Source organism: Poecilia formosa, unplaced genomic scaffold, assembly GCF_000485575.1.
Source record: "Poecilia formosa unplaced genomic scaffold, Poecilia_formosa-5.1.2 Scaffold213, whole genome shotgun sequence".
NCBI lineage: Eukaryota > Metazoa > Chordata > Actinopteri > Cyprinodontiformes > Poeciliidae > Poecilia > Poecilia formosa.
The window spans coordinates 644341-661796 of NW_006800152.1; the positions used below are offsets into that span (position 1 = coordinate 644341).

General features: G+C 39.2%; 1 protein-coding gene across 1 annotated transcript in view; it reads left to right on the forward strand.

The window, feature by feature from the left end:
* Positions 1-17456, forward strand: part of emilin1a (elastin microfibril interfacer 1a) — a 34497-nt gene that overhangs the window by 6320 nt on the left and 10721 nt on the right. The window contains exons 2-6 of the mRNA XM_007567772.2: positions 12313-12429; positions 15290-15477; positions 15577-15676; positions 16093-16201; positions 16991-17167. Of these exons, the coding sequence (XP_007567834.1) occupies positions 12313-12429; positions 15290-15477; positions 15577-15676; positions 16093-16201; positions 16991-17167 (691 nt within the window). The remainder of the gene's footprint in view (positions 1-12312; positions 12430-15289; positions 15478-15576; positions 15677-16092; positions 16202-16990; positions 17168-17456) is intronic.

Consider the following 17456-nt stretch of genomic DNA (forward strand, 5'->3'; position numbering starts at 1 on the left):
GGGGGGGACATGTCCCCCCCGTCCTCCCCGCTTCCTACGCCTATGGCTAATACTAAAACCCTATTCTAACACAGTATGTAGCTGAAGCTAATGATAAAAATTGTACCAACATGTTATTTATCTGAAGCTAAATAACATGGTATGAAGCTTAAGCTAATACTAGAGTTATACCAACATATTTATCTGAAGCTAATGCTAAAGCAAGATACTAACATGTTTTTTAGCTAAAGCTAATACTAAAACCCTATTCTAACACAGTATGTAGCTGAAGCTAATGCTGAGGAGTTATACCATCATGTTATTTAGCTGAAGCTATTGCTAAAGCACTAAAACCATGTTGATACCCACCATATGTCAATAACAGAATATGTGTTAAAAAATTGTATTTCACCGTCAGTGGGATCAAATTTGTTACTGTTAGCGTTTTAGGAAGTGATACTTTGGAACAGACCTTTCACTTATAGTTTTAGTTCAATAGTTGCTCAGTATTGGTAACTCCGTTGCTGAATTTGCCCAATTAAGCACATTAGGGCTTTGGTCAGAAAGCACACAGGACATCTGTTTAAGTCTAAACTAAGTGTGAAAAACATGTTCATAGTTAGCAAAAACACAAAAACATTTGGTCCGCTACTTGAGCATTCACGGATTAATGTGCACACCATCGTCTGGCACCAATAGGCCCTCACAGAAGATGCTGTCAAGGCTGAAATGAAAAGTAGAAGTTGACCGACTGTTATTATGTTAGTCTTAGATTTTGTAATTAGGTGCAATAATATGGTGAAATTGTTTAGCAAAGACTACATGTTGTTTAAGCACACATTACAGCAGAAGGTAGGCAGCTTGACTAGAGTGTTGACTGTAATCACTATCTATCAAGGTGGAGTTTGTTATGAAACTGCCTTCTGAAAGGAGCTGAAGTCCCATGGCAGGAAGACCTTTGAGCTTATCAGAGCAGTCGCCCTAAACATGAGGCAATACTTCAATCATAATGTACATCAATGTTCCTGATGAACTCCCAAATCCCTTTTGTTTCATCTTGGTTGGTGATTCTGGAATTTATTAGACTGCAGCTTTCCTCCTTCTTCATAACGTGCAGCTTTAGAGTGCTGAGTAGGGTGACTCCCTTCAAGCATTATGAGAAGCTTTGATGTCTTAGTGTTAGACACAGAAAGCTAAAGTTTCTCCTAGGCTTGAAGTAAACTTTTAATTTTACCAGCATCTGTCTTTTGACACAAATATTATATAAACATAACATATTAACATTTCTGAGCAGCCAAACCATAGACCACTTGAATCTGATTGGATGGAGTTAAAAATTATGGTGAAGGTAAGGAGGCCTTCCAACGTGAGGTAAGTAATCAAAATCCTTGTGGAGTCATTCAAAACAGCTGGTCAGCAATTCTAAGGGTTTGATTGCAATAAATATTTTAATACTGATTTCAGTTAACCACATTTTCCTCATTTTTATTTTCCCATCATCACCATTTTCCCTCCTACTCTCTAAGAGGCTTTTAAGTTAAATAAGAGCCTACAATCTGTAGGAGGGGGGGAGTAAACGTCTGTGCAAATGACAGATATTTATATGCATAGCAAGATACTGAAATATAATAATTTGTCAAATTCAACTTCTTATATGTGATATTGTGATTATGACCTCAGTTAAATATGTTGTGTAGCTCAAGAACAGACTAGATGTCCTCAAATCTTCGCTCATATGTTGAGCAGCCATGTCAAAGAAAGAAGTTTCTATTTACTATTTTCAATGACATGCAATTGGTTATGGCATGTCTATGGCCATAAAAAAAAACCATCACTGGTCGTTTTTTCTCTCATTAAAGTTAATATGTTACACGTTAAATAGAAAGGCATCATCCCCCTTTAAAATTAAAAGCTTTTGGCACTTCCATGTGAACAGCAGCCTTTCACAGCCGAACAGGATTAAAGACAAAGCAGAGTTGATTCAGATGTCTGGGTGAAGTCTACAGTTGCGTCTTGACTCCATGATTGACAAAAAGCAATGCAAATGTAGTTTAAGTTTGGGAGTTTTATGACTGATACCAGGAGTGGAATTTTCAATTTTCAGCAAGGCACTGTCCTGATGTGGCCCCCAACGACACACTCCTATGTACACTTATTGGTGAGTTTTAGAAGAAATACTGTATAAGTGTAGAGCTATAAACATCTTGTATCCTTCCATCCGCCCATCCATTGTTGTCTTTTTTTAGATCTGATTGCAATGGATATTTGGAGGGGAACCCAAATATCCATCCCCCTTTAAGGCTTTCCTTGATTCTAGTCTAGAAGAGAAATTTACTCCCTCCAGTTTGTTCTGTATCTGGCTCAAGGTCTTCTCCGAGCAGGCTGTGGACAGAAAACCTCAAAAGGGTGATGAGGTGGTTCAGGACACTGATAAGTTCAGAAAGATTCAATCAAGTATTGCATTATAGAGAAAGTACATGTCTAATCATTTGTAACCATGGAGAAATGGCCCATCATTATCTTGTATCGCATATACAGAAAAAACAGGTTAGCATTTAGTCTTTTTTGTACACTTATATGTATGCTTCGGTGTAAGAGGAAATGCTATTAATGACATAGTGAAATAAACTGTGGTGTGAGTTCAGGCAAAGTCGGCAATTTGATCAATTTATCAGGAGGGAGGATGTATAGGTTAAGTTCAAAACTAATTATTTCCAATGTTTTTGTAAATACCTCCATCTTATGAGCCCCAACTATGTGTGCTACATCCACAAACTACCTCGACTTGAACAAGTAGAAGCCACAGCTATGTTGGCAAAAAAAAAAAAAACTTGGAAAAACAATCTTAGTTTCTTAGTCTCACGTGATTAAGTGACATAGTTTGCATAGAGTCAACAGCAACAATTTAACAGTTTTCTGATCACAGATACATACTAGAGACGTCACTTCCTCACTTTAGTTTACCTCTTTTTGGTTGCTTAAGAGCCCAGTTTCATTATCATTTCCAGCGAACTGAACTGGATTCCACTTGCAAATGATCCAAGACCTACATTTATAGGAAGACCAGGGCTTGCCTTCTTGGTCCATACCAGAGCTCAGATGAGCTTTTACGTTAGTCAAAACAATACAGGTCCCTCTAAAGGAGACTGAACTGCTCTGAAGAAAAAACCCTTTAATGACTCTACACTCTTTCTGGTCCATCAGTTCTCTCAATATCAATATATCCTCACATCTGAGTGGTTTATGTCTTCAGAAACAGCTGTAGTACATTGCTTTGCCATTTATTTCCTGCAATTCAAAGAGCATTGTCACACAGTTACACTCCATTGAAAGGTACCAATGTGTAATCAGGAAATAAAAGCATAACAGGATTTTCCTTTTCTTATTCACTTACAATCTATGTGTGATTTTTACACGCTGTTAATTAGCTTAGTACAGAAACTCCTTGCTTTTGGCAATGCTGTGGGAAAGGGAATGCATTCCAGGCTCCACCATTGTCACCTAATTAGCATATCTTCCAGCATTCATGGCATTCAAAAGCTTTTTTATGTTTAAATAAACTTTGGGTGCGCTGCAGAGGCTTGGACTGCCTCCCAACAGTTATCAAATCCCACCCTATAACAGAACAATTGAAACTATAAACCTCCTCTTAAAGCCTAAATGGAACAGCATGAGGAGCCAGACTTCAGAGAGGATAGTAAAGTTTTAGCTAGCTGAGGGTCTTTTAGGGTGGCTGTTATTTTAAGGCTTTGTCCCGACTCAAACAAATGCTTCCATAAATGGCTTAAAGCGAAGCACCCAAAATAAAAAAAATCTCTTGAGATGTCAACACTTCATATCTGAGGAGTAATACTGAACCCAACAGCTGTATCAGAGACCTTCTGTGTATATCTTCTTGACCGTCAGGCTAAACAATCAGAGAGAGGGTTTACACAGACCTCCCGTCCCTTGATTTTGGAGCAGCTCCAAAGGGAAAAGTCAGCACTCGCCTCTCTGGCTGTTTGTCTCTTGGAGTGTGATCACTCAGGCAGGAGCGAGTTCACTCAAGTGTGTACGCTGTCGTCTGTGACAATATGTGTACCTTTGGTTGGTTTTGTATATGTCTTTACAAGAGCCAAGTAGGGGTGCTTGACCTGAGTGGGTCGCAGTTCAAACGACAAGATAGTCCCCCCTCCCCAGGTCTGTGTCTGGGGCTTTCTTAAAAAGCTTAATGAAAAGTTCCCTCAATAGGCGCTGCCAAGTGATTGCTTTGTTAAATCATTGAACCTCAGCTCTCTCTTTTTTTTTGTCTTTCGTTGACTCCCTCCTCCTCCCACATACTCTCTGTGTCACTTTTGCAACAGAGTATTCTTCTTTTACTCCTCAGTCCTTCTTCCCTTGTAGGGCTCAAGCAGAGATGCTGTTGAGTGAAATGGACCCAGTATGTGTGGGTCGAGATGTCAGACTTCGACTTCCTGCTCGGCTCTGAAGCGTCTGACGTTTAATAAGAAGCGAAATTTATTGGGGGATAAAGCAATGCCCAGGCAGGTGCAACATTTCCACTCATGCTGAGTTATGGCTGTGTAAATAAAATTAAAACTCTACAGCGGTCGGCTCACCACCAGACGTTTGGACTTGCTGTAATGAAGACCGGCCAACTTGTCCGAGTTGCCATGTTTCCTGCTCATATTTCTGTTTTGTGCCAATTGTGGTTGCTTACTTAGGATCATTTGCATTTCAAGACGAGACGAGATTTGACAATGCCATAAGCGTTTTTCATTTCACAAGAAAGAGGTAAACTAGATTTTTGCAAAGCTTCAGAAAAAACTTTTGATTAGTTCATAAAATGTACTTCTCATGCTTTCATCAGTCTATGCTGATGACACTAAACTGTTTGGTAAAGAATCCCAGTTCAGTGTAGAATAATCCACATTACAAATTTAATGTAAATCTAGTGGAGACTTGTGTAGCCCAATGTTATGAGTTTGCTCTCTGTTAGCTGATGTCAAGATGTCAACAGTCAAGAACGACTCCCTTTCTTATAAGATAGCAGCATATAATCACTGAGTTTATAGCCTAAAGCACACCGTGACATATCCAGAGCCCATAATGATAGCTAAAGCTACACTGTTTTCTTAAAAAACTACAGCTACAAGGTAAAAAGAAGTTGAAACTCTATGATTAAGAAGTTGCTTAATTTGTGTATCATGGAAAAGGGTTATAATGACTTCTTGGCACACGATCCCAGGTTGGTAAAACACCTGGATACTTTCGGTCAAAGTTTAGTCTGTCTTGCAAAATAAAATCAGTTGCCGTCAGCATGTGGTTTCCTCTGGTGAAACAGATGTAGCACCTCTTTCACACCATTTCATTTCTGTCTTGATGAGAAATGCTGGCTATTTCTCATCTAATAGCCAGCATTAGATGAGAAACCCTCCAGCAACTGCTATGCACTTCCTAATGTCGCCGACATAATTTGATGACCAGCAAAACCAAAGTGCCTCAGATTTTTTTGGTCATGTTGGAAAATCCCAGTGCATTAACACTGGTCTCACACTCACCTCACCACAGTAGAGGAAATGGAAACACATAAACAGTCTTCACCCACTTCAAAATAAAAGCATGAATGTAAACCTCCAACTCCTTGAAGAGTTCTTGACATTCAATGACCAATTCTGCTACATAGATGTCGAACTTTATTCAACTAAAAGTTTACAAAACAGCCAAGCAAATTAGAACTTTAGAGTTTATTGAGGAAGTTAATTTAGAGGAAGCTAAGCATGCTAAACGTTTTAAAAGTTAGCAAAAGCTCTAAATGAAAAATTAGCTTTTCTATGAGAGCATTAGGTGATTAGATCAAGTGTGCCGACCATGCCATAGCATTTCTGCATAAATTAAGGTATTATACTGAGATTCAAAAATTTGGGGTTTTCATTAGCTAGAAGTAATGAAAACCTCATTACTTCTAATGGGGTTTGTAAGTAATGGGGTAAATGTACAAATTTGTACATTTTTACATGCAAATATACAAATGTACAAGTGTACATTTGTACATTTGTATGTTGTACAAATGTTTATGTTGTACATTCGTTTACAACATAAACAAATGTATAATATGTCATAGGAATGACTGAAACAAATTATTTTTGTGTGTTTGTTTATTCATTCATTTATTATTCATTTATTCTCCTTTATTACACCTGGGAAGAAACCTTATGATTAAAGAGAAAAACCTCCATGGATGCTCTTTGCTTTTTTTAAATTACAAAGACATTTGGCGATGTTTATATGGATTTCTTGTTATTGTCATTATCTGCATATGTGATTTGTAGGGATTAAAACAATGGAAAAATTCTGAAGTCATGTTATTGAACTTTCTATAGGAACATTTTCTCAGTTTTTAGATTTATGGCAATGAAACGCATAAAAATAAACACACTGAAACAAACAAGAAAAAGGCCAGTTAAAGGCAGCACCCATGCAGCAGAAAGCGTGCGTGCGGGAACACGCACAAATAAACCTATTGTGTTATTTCTTGGGGGAGGGGCCGGGGTCTGTTGGCATGCTTAAAGGCTCCTGTGACCTTTATTCAAACACAGAGAGTGACAGGAAGGACTTTCAGCCCATTTTATGTGGACCGCCTGCCCAGCCAATGGAGCTGCCCAACTCTAACGCCCACTTGCACTTAATTGCGCTTTACGCTCTCACTTGGTCCTGCTCTGACGAACACAAAGACTTCTCTCACAGAGTTCTGGGATGAAATGATGGAAAATAAACTCGCTGGCTGTGTGACACGGACAGCATGTGCAGAAGCTGTGAAAACGGAGCCGGTTTGTAACGTGGATGAAGCGAATCTGTCTGGTCAGAAGCGGAAAAAAAACTGACAGCTTGTTTGTTTGTGTAAGAGCAGCGGCTGCTGTCCATCAGATTAGATAAGGGCGTGCGAGTCGCCAGCTTTATCTGGGACTCTGCGAGTGTTGATAGTAAACTGGACAGAGGTTTCACTGAACCACCGTGACAAAAACAACCCAGTTGGACCACATGAGGAAACATCTGAACTGTTTTTTTTTCTCATGTTTTCTCTTCTTGTTTATTCAGCTCCTGATGGTGATGTTAGATAATCTGCTCTCCAACATGCACTGTATAATAAACAGAGACCAGAGCTGGATAAATGGACAAACCCACACGGCATGGTAGAGTTAGAGCTCTTCTGATTTTGTTTAAATCAGAACTGTTTTACCCAGAACAGTTCTGATTTAAACAAAAAAGAAGCAACTAAATGTCTAAAAACCGCAGAACAGCAAAGCAAGAATGTAACACTGGATCACAGCAAAAACCACAAATACAAAAAAAAAAAAAATTCTAGAACTGTTTAGATAAGTGTTAGAATATTTCAGCCAAATGACATTCACTTATGCTGGAGCTGATTCTGGCTGCAGTCTGAGCTCCACTGAATGTCTTTCAGTTTGCAGCAATATGATATGCTGTGAATGTTCCAGATGAGCACAGTTTTCATTGGAAAGGCCTTCTCTACAAAGTCTTTCAATGTACTTGTGTTTTCAACGAAAAGCAGGTAGATTCAGATGATAACAGCGTTTTATTTAGGGAGGTATTTTAGACAATAGTGATCTCAGGTCTAATCCATATTCATCATGAAACTATCATGACCTGAAATCTGTGTGACATACCTTCCTCTGTAGACCACCATATTCAGTGAGGTCCATCTTGTCTCTTATAATATAGCAGTATAAGTGGCAATAATACCATCATACATAATTTGATTAACAAATAAAACATAGATTTATTTTATATTTTGGACAAACTGAGCAACCTTCACTCACAAAAAAAGGAAAAGTAACACACCTGGTCCTGATGCAGCAGAACACTGTGAATTCCACACCTTTAATCCCAATACACAAGCATTATTCAGAACAGGTCTTCATAAAAGAGCAACATGCATACTTCAAAGATGTGACAGGTCTTGATTCTCCAAAAAGAAATCCTCCTATTTATTTGTTTGTTTTTTTTTTGTTTTTTTAAAAATATTTTTCCAATACAGCGGCATACAGAAAAGACAGAAAAGCTATTATGGCAAGTTTGGGGTGCCAACTGGAGAGAAGTGCATCTTTGGAAAAATGTTTTCCTAAAGAAAAGCACATGTGGCTCTGAAGGATTGCTCCCCCTAAAGCTACCGTCAGAAAAGTAGAAATGAGAATTGCAAAGGGGGCTTTGCAATTCCGTCACGTAGTCTGGCTCCGGACCGGTTGCAGAGCAGTCTGGGTATTCGGTTGTTTTTTTTTTCTGCTGTTGGTCTGGAGCAAAACTGATGTTTCCATGGTGTGATGGTTCGTCGTGGATGCACTGATGACTACAGTGGAAGAATCATTTTAAATTTCACAGTTCTAGATTTTTATTAAAGAATTATTTGACAAACTTTTGATAAACTGAACCTTGCGCTGACTTTGGACCTTAGAAACCGAGTCTTTACGTGAATAGCGAGTTTGTTCTGTTCATTTTAAACCGATTTACCTCTTAGCCTCTTTGTTATTATTTCCTTACTATTTTTGGTGATGTGTTACAGGTAAAAATTCTGGAGAAGCAAAAAAAATTAAATATTTCAGATCTATGCTGTCAATATTAAATAAAAGTAACAGTAAAGATAGAAAATACCTTTTAAAATTGTGAATTTTTGTATTACTATCATTGCCTGAAGGTATATGATTAAAAGAAGTGTTGGACACATTGAAACAATTTCATTATCAACTTGTTGTGTTGCTCATGTTCTTTGTAGCATGACAAAAATACCTTTATTAATAACAACGTATTGCAGTTCGGCTTATATTCCTAACATCCAGGGCTCTGAAAAACTAAAGTAACCCTGGTTTTGACAGTAACTATTGACACTCACCTATAGCATTCCATTAATAATGTTTATTTTACATATAAATGAACATGTAAACAATAAGGTCATTGTACCTGCTGGGTTAAAAGGATAAAAACCAGTGAGCTGGCTGGCTGACAGCTAATTAGTCATGTTCACTTTCCCACGTTCATTACATAGAGGTCATGAGGAGTGGGCTGCGAGGCTCTGGGGATCAAAACGTGATAACCTCTGCTGTCAGGCAGACTGGCTCTGGTATGAAGGAGTGGACAGGATGGTGGTCCTGGAGAGGGACCACCACCCTCTCCTCTCAGACTGGGAGAGGTAAAACATGAGGAAAGATAAAGCACATCATAAACAGTAATGGCTTGAAAGGAAACAGGTGTGGGGGGGAAAAAGGAGGTGATTAAATAAAACGCATACAGTGCTGGGTTAAAGTATGTGTACCTTGTATATTGTGTTCACAGGTTGTCACAAAATCTTTGTAGAACCTAATTTTACTAAAATTACAACTAAATGCAGGGCATCCGCGCATCCTTAAGTCTTAATTTCATGTATCTAAAATGTCTTAAATTTGTTTAAGAAAAAAGTAAGTTGGCCTTAAATATGCTAATCACTCGTCTTAAATGTTGCCATGGCAGGACTATTTAATCCTTTATATTCAGGAAGATTCTTTTCTTGCAGCATGTTTCTGTGAGGTAAAGGTTTGAGTCATGTACAGACATCTTTATCCCTGCGACTCAACGCTAACTAACTGCTAATATAACCTCGCTAGCTAGCTAACTTTTTTGCCACTATCATGCAAATTTATCAGCAGTTGGCTGGGTGACATCATTCCTCTTGCCAACCCAAATGATGATATGACGTAAACTCTGCAGTTGGAGGTTTTGTGGATTTTAAACATGGCGTTAAGCTATTGAAAAATTTTATTCTAACAAAGTTGAAAATACAGCTGAGAAAGAGGAGATTAAGGAAAAGCAGAAGAGGATGGAACCAAGAGAATAGAGCCACAGATGCAGCTGTGATGACAAATAGGGAAAAGATTAAGAGGAGCTGTAATCAATGTCCGCAACTAACTTTAAGAATGTGGCAAAATCTATCTTCTCTGTACATTTCTACTATTCTACAGGTCTTAAATTTAATCTATAATGGTCTGAAAAGGTCTTAAGAAGTCTTAAATCTGAGTTGTTGAAACCTGCAGAAACACTGTAAATGTCTTTACATGTAGGGATTGAAAGCTTCACCTATTGTTCTTTACAAAATGGAACAAACTCCATTTTAAGGCTCGCCACAGTGTCTCATTTGGTCTGGACTTTGACTGGGCCGTCCTAAAACACATGTATGCTTTGATCTAAACCATTCCATTTTGTGATGACATGTGAGTTTAAAGTCATGATGGAAGGGGGATCTTTCTGAATTAAAGTAAAAACATGAAAGACAGTTTTTTATTTGGTCTTTTACATGAAATCCATCAAAATAAATTGAAATTTGTGTTTTGTAACATGACAAATTGTAAGAAAGATGTAAAAAGAAAAATAGCCAGAATACAGCTGGTCCAAAGAGGACATAAAGCAAAAGACAGAAGAAAACACAGACAGAGACGTGCTGGCAGACCAGAAGACGCTTTGATGAAAGCTGCTGATTGACTTTCCAGGATGAACAAAGTCCTTGTATGCGCCGGCTGTTATCCAAAAGAGCAGCTCAGACTGACACTAATTATCCATAATACCAACATAGAAAAAGCAATGTGGGGATTCTGGGAAGTATTGAGAATGACTGAACTATGTCTGTGTTTTAAATAGTTCTGCTGCTGTTATCGGGAGATGCATCTCCAGAGGTCAGAGGAGGGAAGGAGGATGAGATGGAGTACCCTGCAGGCGGCTGGACAATGTGGGAGTGTTTCAGAAATGTTTTGGGTTGGAGCATGTTGTAGGGTATGCTTGATGTTAGTTTAACATGTTAATTACATGTCTTCACTTCATGGGAGGTATTGTCTACTGATAGAAAGATTGTTAAATATTTTAACTTGTCGTTCGTAGCCATATTACATCTTCAAAAGTGACAGCAGACAACGGTTTTTAGTGCATCTTTAAATGACATATTACATAGAAAGAAGAAGATGGCAGACGCCCCAGAGGAAGTAAATATTTATTCGAACTGTAGTCAGCATTATTTCTAGGCTAGCATGTGTCCAATGTCCCCATGGCAACCAACTGCTTTATTGGGCGATGGTTGACAACTTTTACTCTTAATTCCATCATTAAGTAGGCCCAGGTAGGAGTAGGCCTGTCACAATAAGTAATTAATCAATGAATCACATGACAAATTAAAACGAGCTCAATAATTTCCATTTGCACGATTTTTCGTTTTTCTCTTTTCTCTCTTCCTACCAAAAACTGGATGACTGAAGTCTTTAGTCTGTTGCTTTGGTCTCAACTAGCTCAAATAGGGAGCTAGTTGAGTTGAGGAAAATTTGTAATTCTGACAGGCACGATAATGAATGTTTGGGCAAGGTTCTGCTGGGATACCTTACCCATCTGTTAACTAAGCATTGTTTCAGACTGTGTACACACCTTAGTGGAGACAGTTCTCCTTTATTATTAGTACTCCTTCATGACAATGCTCCCTCCCACAAATCACACAGAAATGGTTCAGAAATTGTCTGACTAGCACAATGATGAGTTTGGGATTGACTTGTTCTCCAGATCTCAATCCGCTTTATCATCTTTGGCATAAATTGAGCAAACAAGGCAAATCCACGGAGCCCCTCTTTTTGACCCTTAGGACAGACTGGCACTTTTAGGCAGATAGTCATAATGTTTTGGCTTGTAGGCGTATTTCCAAACTACTGCTGTTCTTTGAAAATGAGTTCAATGAAAGCTTTTGCAAATTTGTGACATTGTCTAAGTCTGTTGACTAAAACACTTAGACGGAAAAGAAAGACGAGGATAAAGTTCTCTACAGACTAAAATCATACTTCCTTGTTTCTACCATTTCCTTATGTTCATCTGGTTGCATCTATTGTTTTGGGAAAACCTTAACATAATGCGCTTTAACTGTGGAAGGTATTTGCTTGAAGGCAAGACATTGGGGGTTTGCTTGAGTGAGTTTTTTTTTTTTTTCTTTTTAAAGATAGCAGTCCAAGCACAACAATGATATGGTAGGCTGTGTATGAGATTCAGTGGGGGCTGGTCAGCATTGGATAGAGAACACAATGGCAGTGTTTGTTTGAAACCACAGTTATCCTGAACTGATCTGACATCTGCACCCATTTCTGGAGTGCAGAATAACAGCCGAGTCCAGGGTTTGAGATATTCATCTCAAAGTTATAGTTGGGCCTCACAATCAACTAGTGCAATAGATTAGAGTTGATTTATTCTAAACTCTGTTTTTTTGATCCATAAAACAGAGTCAGGGTGGATTCTAAGTGCGGAGCAGATTTTCTGAACCGCATTTTGTTCTTTGTCTAACAGGAACTGGTGTGCTTACGTGGTGACGAGGACAGTGAGCTGCGTTATGGAGGATGGGGTGGAGACGTACGTCAAGCCAGACTATCAGCGGTGTACATGGGGCCAATGTCCCCGGGTCCCGTGAGTATCTATTGCCTTTTCATGTCCTCTGGTTTCCCCCTTCTCTAACTATGACATTAGCATCAGTATTCATCCTTGTCCTGCTAACTTTCTGTCCTCTGAATTTACATCCTGTCTTCATCCATCGGTTTCCTGTCTAGAAAAACTCATTTCCCTCAGCTGTTTTCATTTCTACTGCCCTACGAGTCAACAGAAGGTTCTGGATATAACTGAGCTAGCTGTATGATCAGTCTAACCTTAGAGTGCCATTATCCAGGAGCTAATGGCTAACGTTTTATGCTAATGTTTTATGAGGATGACAGAGGGTGGACACATAGATGAGTTTCAGACTCATTCAATGAATTAGAATATTAATGAAAAGGATCATTTATTTCAGGAACTTTGTCACTAAGTGAAACACTTTGTGTAGATTAATTACACACAGATTGATGTTTGAAAGCCTGTATTTCTGCTAATTATGATGATTATGAGCTTAGCCAAAATGGTCAAGACAAAGCCAATGATCAACTTCCAGGTGATAAATGAAGGTCTATGTTTACCTGTGGTTACCATAACAATTAGAAAGTGCCTACGTGAAGCAGAGCTGTAAACAATATGCCCCAGAAAAGTCCCACTGTGGAAAAAACAACAGTGGCTGAAGAGGTTTCAATTTGCCAAAGAACACACTGACTTGGCTAAAGACAACATTTTATGGATAAAAACAACAGTGGTCTTGTTGAGTCTAGAGGCTGCAGAAATGTTATCAGATAACCTTTAAACAAAGATTTTCAGTCATGGTAAAGTTAGTAGCATGGTGGCTTGGGTCTTATGGTATACATATGATATTCTCATGCCATAGTGTTGGGTTTATCTTGCATACATGAGATCATGGATCGGTTTAAAGGGGGACATCAAAGAGGAAATGCTTTCAAGTGGATGTTTCAACAAGGAGTCCAGTAAAGGAGAAGCATCTTGGTTCCAGACCAACATGAGTAATGCTACGGCATGACCAGTCTATCCCAAAATGACAGTTTATTGTTTTTTAAGAGGCCAAACTTGTTTTGTTATGCCATTATTAATATATGGGTGTAATTTAGAAGCGTTTGGAGGCAAAAGTTATTACAAGGTTTTTCAGCTTTACTCACTTTTTTAGATGCAGCACTACTGGTTTAAACCCAGTAGAGTCATTTTAAAGAAGGTTTGTTGCAGTTTATCTTTTACATGTTTGACCGAGCTGGTCAACCTATTGCTTTTGTCAGTATAACAGCCAATGTATTTATTTTACATTGGCTGTTATACTTCTAATTACACTTACTGAAAAAAATTACATTTGTGTTGTTTTTACGTGTTTGATCGAACTTGTGAAGCTATTGGTGTATAGCTAAACCTCAGAAATTTGTGTTGGTGTGTCAGAACTGAAAAAAGTGGATCATTGCATCCGTAGTGCTAAGATGCAGTAACATAAGAAGATATAAGAAAAACCTCACAGGCATCCCAGGATCATGTTGCAGTGCAGAGAGTTGGTGGCCCAGTCTAGTCTGTCTCCTGGTCCGCTCCCAAAACTGCAAATCCACCACCAGAAATATGCTATTAACGGGACTCTGTAAGCGATTTTTCCAAATGTGGATGTTGCGCTCGCATGAAACCGTTACTCTGCCTGTGTTTCTCCTCTTTTGAAGTTCTCCCTCTGTTTCGACCTTGGCCCAGCCGTTTGATCCCCAGGCCTGCCAGGGGCCTCGGCGTAAACCCGGACTATGCTAAGAATGAAGCCAGTAGAGCTCCAGGCACCACAATCTAGTCTTTCTTCTTAAAAACAATCTCTTCTTCATACCCTGGCTCTCCTCTGGCTTCTTTCTCTCTCTTCCTTCAGCTCCATAAGGCTCATTCTACGCTCTGCCTCACAATGATTTATTTTTCCATCAGCTGACCTTTCTGTCACCTTGTTAAAGCAGCCTTTGCAACCTACAAGCCTGTTTATGGACTGATACAAAAAGAGGATAAAAGTGCAGTGTGTCCTGGCCAGTGTGCCTCTAATGCTGCTTGCATCATGTATTGATATTTCTGGCTAATTCTGTCCTATGTCTGGTACTTTAACTGCGACGGGGAGACTCTTCAGGCACAGAGTTGAATGACACGTTCATGGGAAAACTGCAGCAGCGAGTTCCAAATAAAACATTTTACATATTTTTGGAGGCCATTTATGAGCAAGTGACTCTGATTTAGTATGAGATAAATGCAGTGGATTTCTGTTGGAAACGTTGAGAAATAAAAGAGGCAGGAAGAACATTTTAATCTCCAACAGCAGAGATTATCCTGTCTGTCGGCTGATAGCCAGCCGTTCATTCTGTGGATGTCAACAGTGAGCAAGAAAGCCTGAGTGTTCAGGAACAGTTACAGCTTACTGATTGGGATGTCAAATTATAAATTGAACATAAAAACAGGGAAATACATTTGCAGTCTCAAAATATACTAGAACTTCAAGCAGTTAGAAATGGGTTCCAAGCCCGACTCAGCAAGCCTCTACACTCTTCTTCCTGCGTCCGTCAACTCAAGCGAGGGTTAGGTCTCCTTTGAGTTATTCCTTAAATCGATAGTTTTATGTAAAATCCACGTTTTTTTTTTTTCTTTACATAATGTTATAATATTATTTCCTAATCAAAAACTTGTAGTGTTGCGTTTATTCTTTCATACATGTTTGAAAAATCCTTGAATCTCCATGGTAACCTAGCTCCACCTTCGAGGCACAGCTCCCCCTCAAAGTTTCCAAGCTTCCTAACTTCTGCCTCACAGAGCAGCCCCTCCCCCACTCAGCTCCTTCAGACTAGCTTTCTATTGGTCTATCCCATGAAATGACTCGGAAATATTTTTCTGTGATCTCCAGTTACCGGACGTACAGGAGGCCGAGGTACAAGGTAGCATACAAGATGGTGACGGAAATGGAGTGGAAATGTTGCCACGGTTACTCAGGGGAAGACTGCCACCAGGGTCCTCACGGGACCCTTGACACTTGGGTCAACGGAGGGCAGACACAGACGCCACAGCCCGGTGGTGGAAGGAAGGGCGAACAAGGTATGACGGTTTAATGAAGTTAAAAGAAAAAAACGAGTGAAAAAAAGCTCGACTTCATGCTCCGTTCACATCCAGACTCTTTCTTTTTCTTGATTTGAGGCGAGAGCGAGAGAATCCAGGAGCTGCAGGACACGATCACCGGACTCAAAAAAGAACTCCATGACATGAAGACCACCATTGACGGCATAAACCAAAAGCTGTACGTGAATGTTGTCCATCCATCAAGTGCCTGTGTTACTGGTGAAGTGCCGTCACCTGCAGGCTGTAGTCCTGTTTACACCAGACTGGCTAGCACTAATACGTCCGTTTCTCCGCACTTCCTAAACCAAACATCTGTGCATAATTTACAGTGTGTCAGTGTTTATGGCTGTTGGTCAGTTTTGGAGAGCAGACATCCTTCTCTAGTCAAATATACAGACTGGAAGAGATAAACAGTTCAATCTGAACAAGATAACATGATAGCATGTAAATAAACCACAGAATCAGTGGCTTCTTATTTGTTCACTGGATACGTCCCCATTCCAGAAATGTGTTGAGACACTAAATACTCAGGTTTAGTGTTTTGTTGCAGATCTTGATTTAGGTCTACGGACCTCTGCGTGTTCTGGTTTGCAGGCCCAGCCTGAACGGGGCCACCGTTCCTGCGGATTCAGCTCAGCCGTTCATGAAGGAAACCATCAACACCATACAGACCAAGCTGGACCATCTCTACAACAGAACACAGGTAATCCATATCATCGGCTTTAGTTCTGGTCTCTATGCCATTATGCAAAAATTGAAATTACGAGAATAAATTTGCTCAATGGAATCTCTTCCATTGCGCAGTTTAAAAAGAAACTCAAATTTTTCACTGATGCTCTTTTGCTGTGTTCTGTTCCAAAGATCACTTGGTAAAATTTATGTTTGGAATTCAAGTTTGTATTAGTTTTGTCATAGCACGTTTTCCCACAGGGATTCAGGGGGTTTTATCTCTGGATGTTTTCTTTGGAAGAAATGGCCTCTGTCTTTCAACCCCGGTCCTTAATCCAGACAGATGGACAAAGCAGTAGATTGTTGTCATTTATAGATCACAATCAGTACTTGTCAGAAATCTGTCCAGATCCTTCAGTATTATAATCCACTTTCTGTCCTGTGTTTTCATCACTCTTAGAGAAGCTTCCAGTTTGAGGAATGTCACTGTTGTCCAAACGTGACGCAAACGTCTTTTTGTCCAAAAGATTATACCTGATCAAATTATTCAAAAGAATGAAAAACTGCAACACAGCAGCACATCTTCAAAAAGCCTTGTTTTTTTGTTTTGATTTGTTTTTGTGAGAAAATGATCCCTTCTGATGTGTTAGACCTGTTGTTCTCTTTCCTTCAAATGTACCAAACTTTAAGGGACGGTGTGGTTGCGTTTCTGTGCCCTGTTATCAAAATATCAAAAACTAAAAGCTGACTTTTAAAAAACTAAAAAGCTGAAAACTAAAAGCTGACACAATCACAGGCCATAATCTCTGATTCTGTGATTTAGGTCCATGATGAGACACTGCTGAACATCAACAACCATTTGGGGAATGGAGGGGGAAATGACCTGGATGGAAATGTTGGGCCAGGAGGAGGAAGAGGAGGGGACCAGCTGAACACGCTGAAGGAGGAGATCCTGACTGAGCTGGAGAGAAGAGTCTCTCTGTCCTGCTCATCCTGTCAGGTACAGATAATCGGACTGTAATCAGATCAAAAACATATTCAGGTATTAAATTGTTCTGCTGTAATGATTATGCTGCACTACTCATGCAGCCTAAAGCAGTAAAACCTAATGGAGCCATGCAGAGTGATATATAAAAACAACCTCAAGAAACTGATAAAATAAATTAAAAATGAGTTTAAGGTGATATTTGATAGAAACGTCTTCGGGAATTAAAGTTTCTAACAATAACAAAGCAATATTTAATTGTATATATAAAGAGCAACACTGTTTGCAAAATAGCAAATAGCAA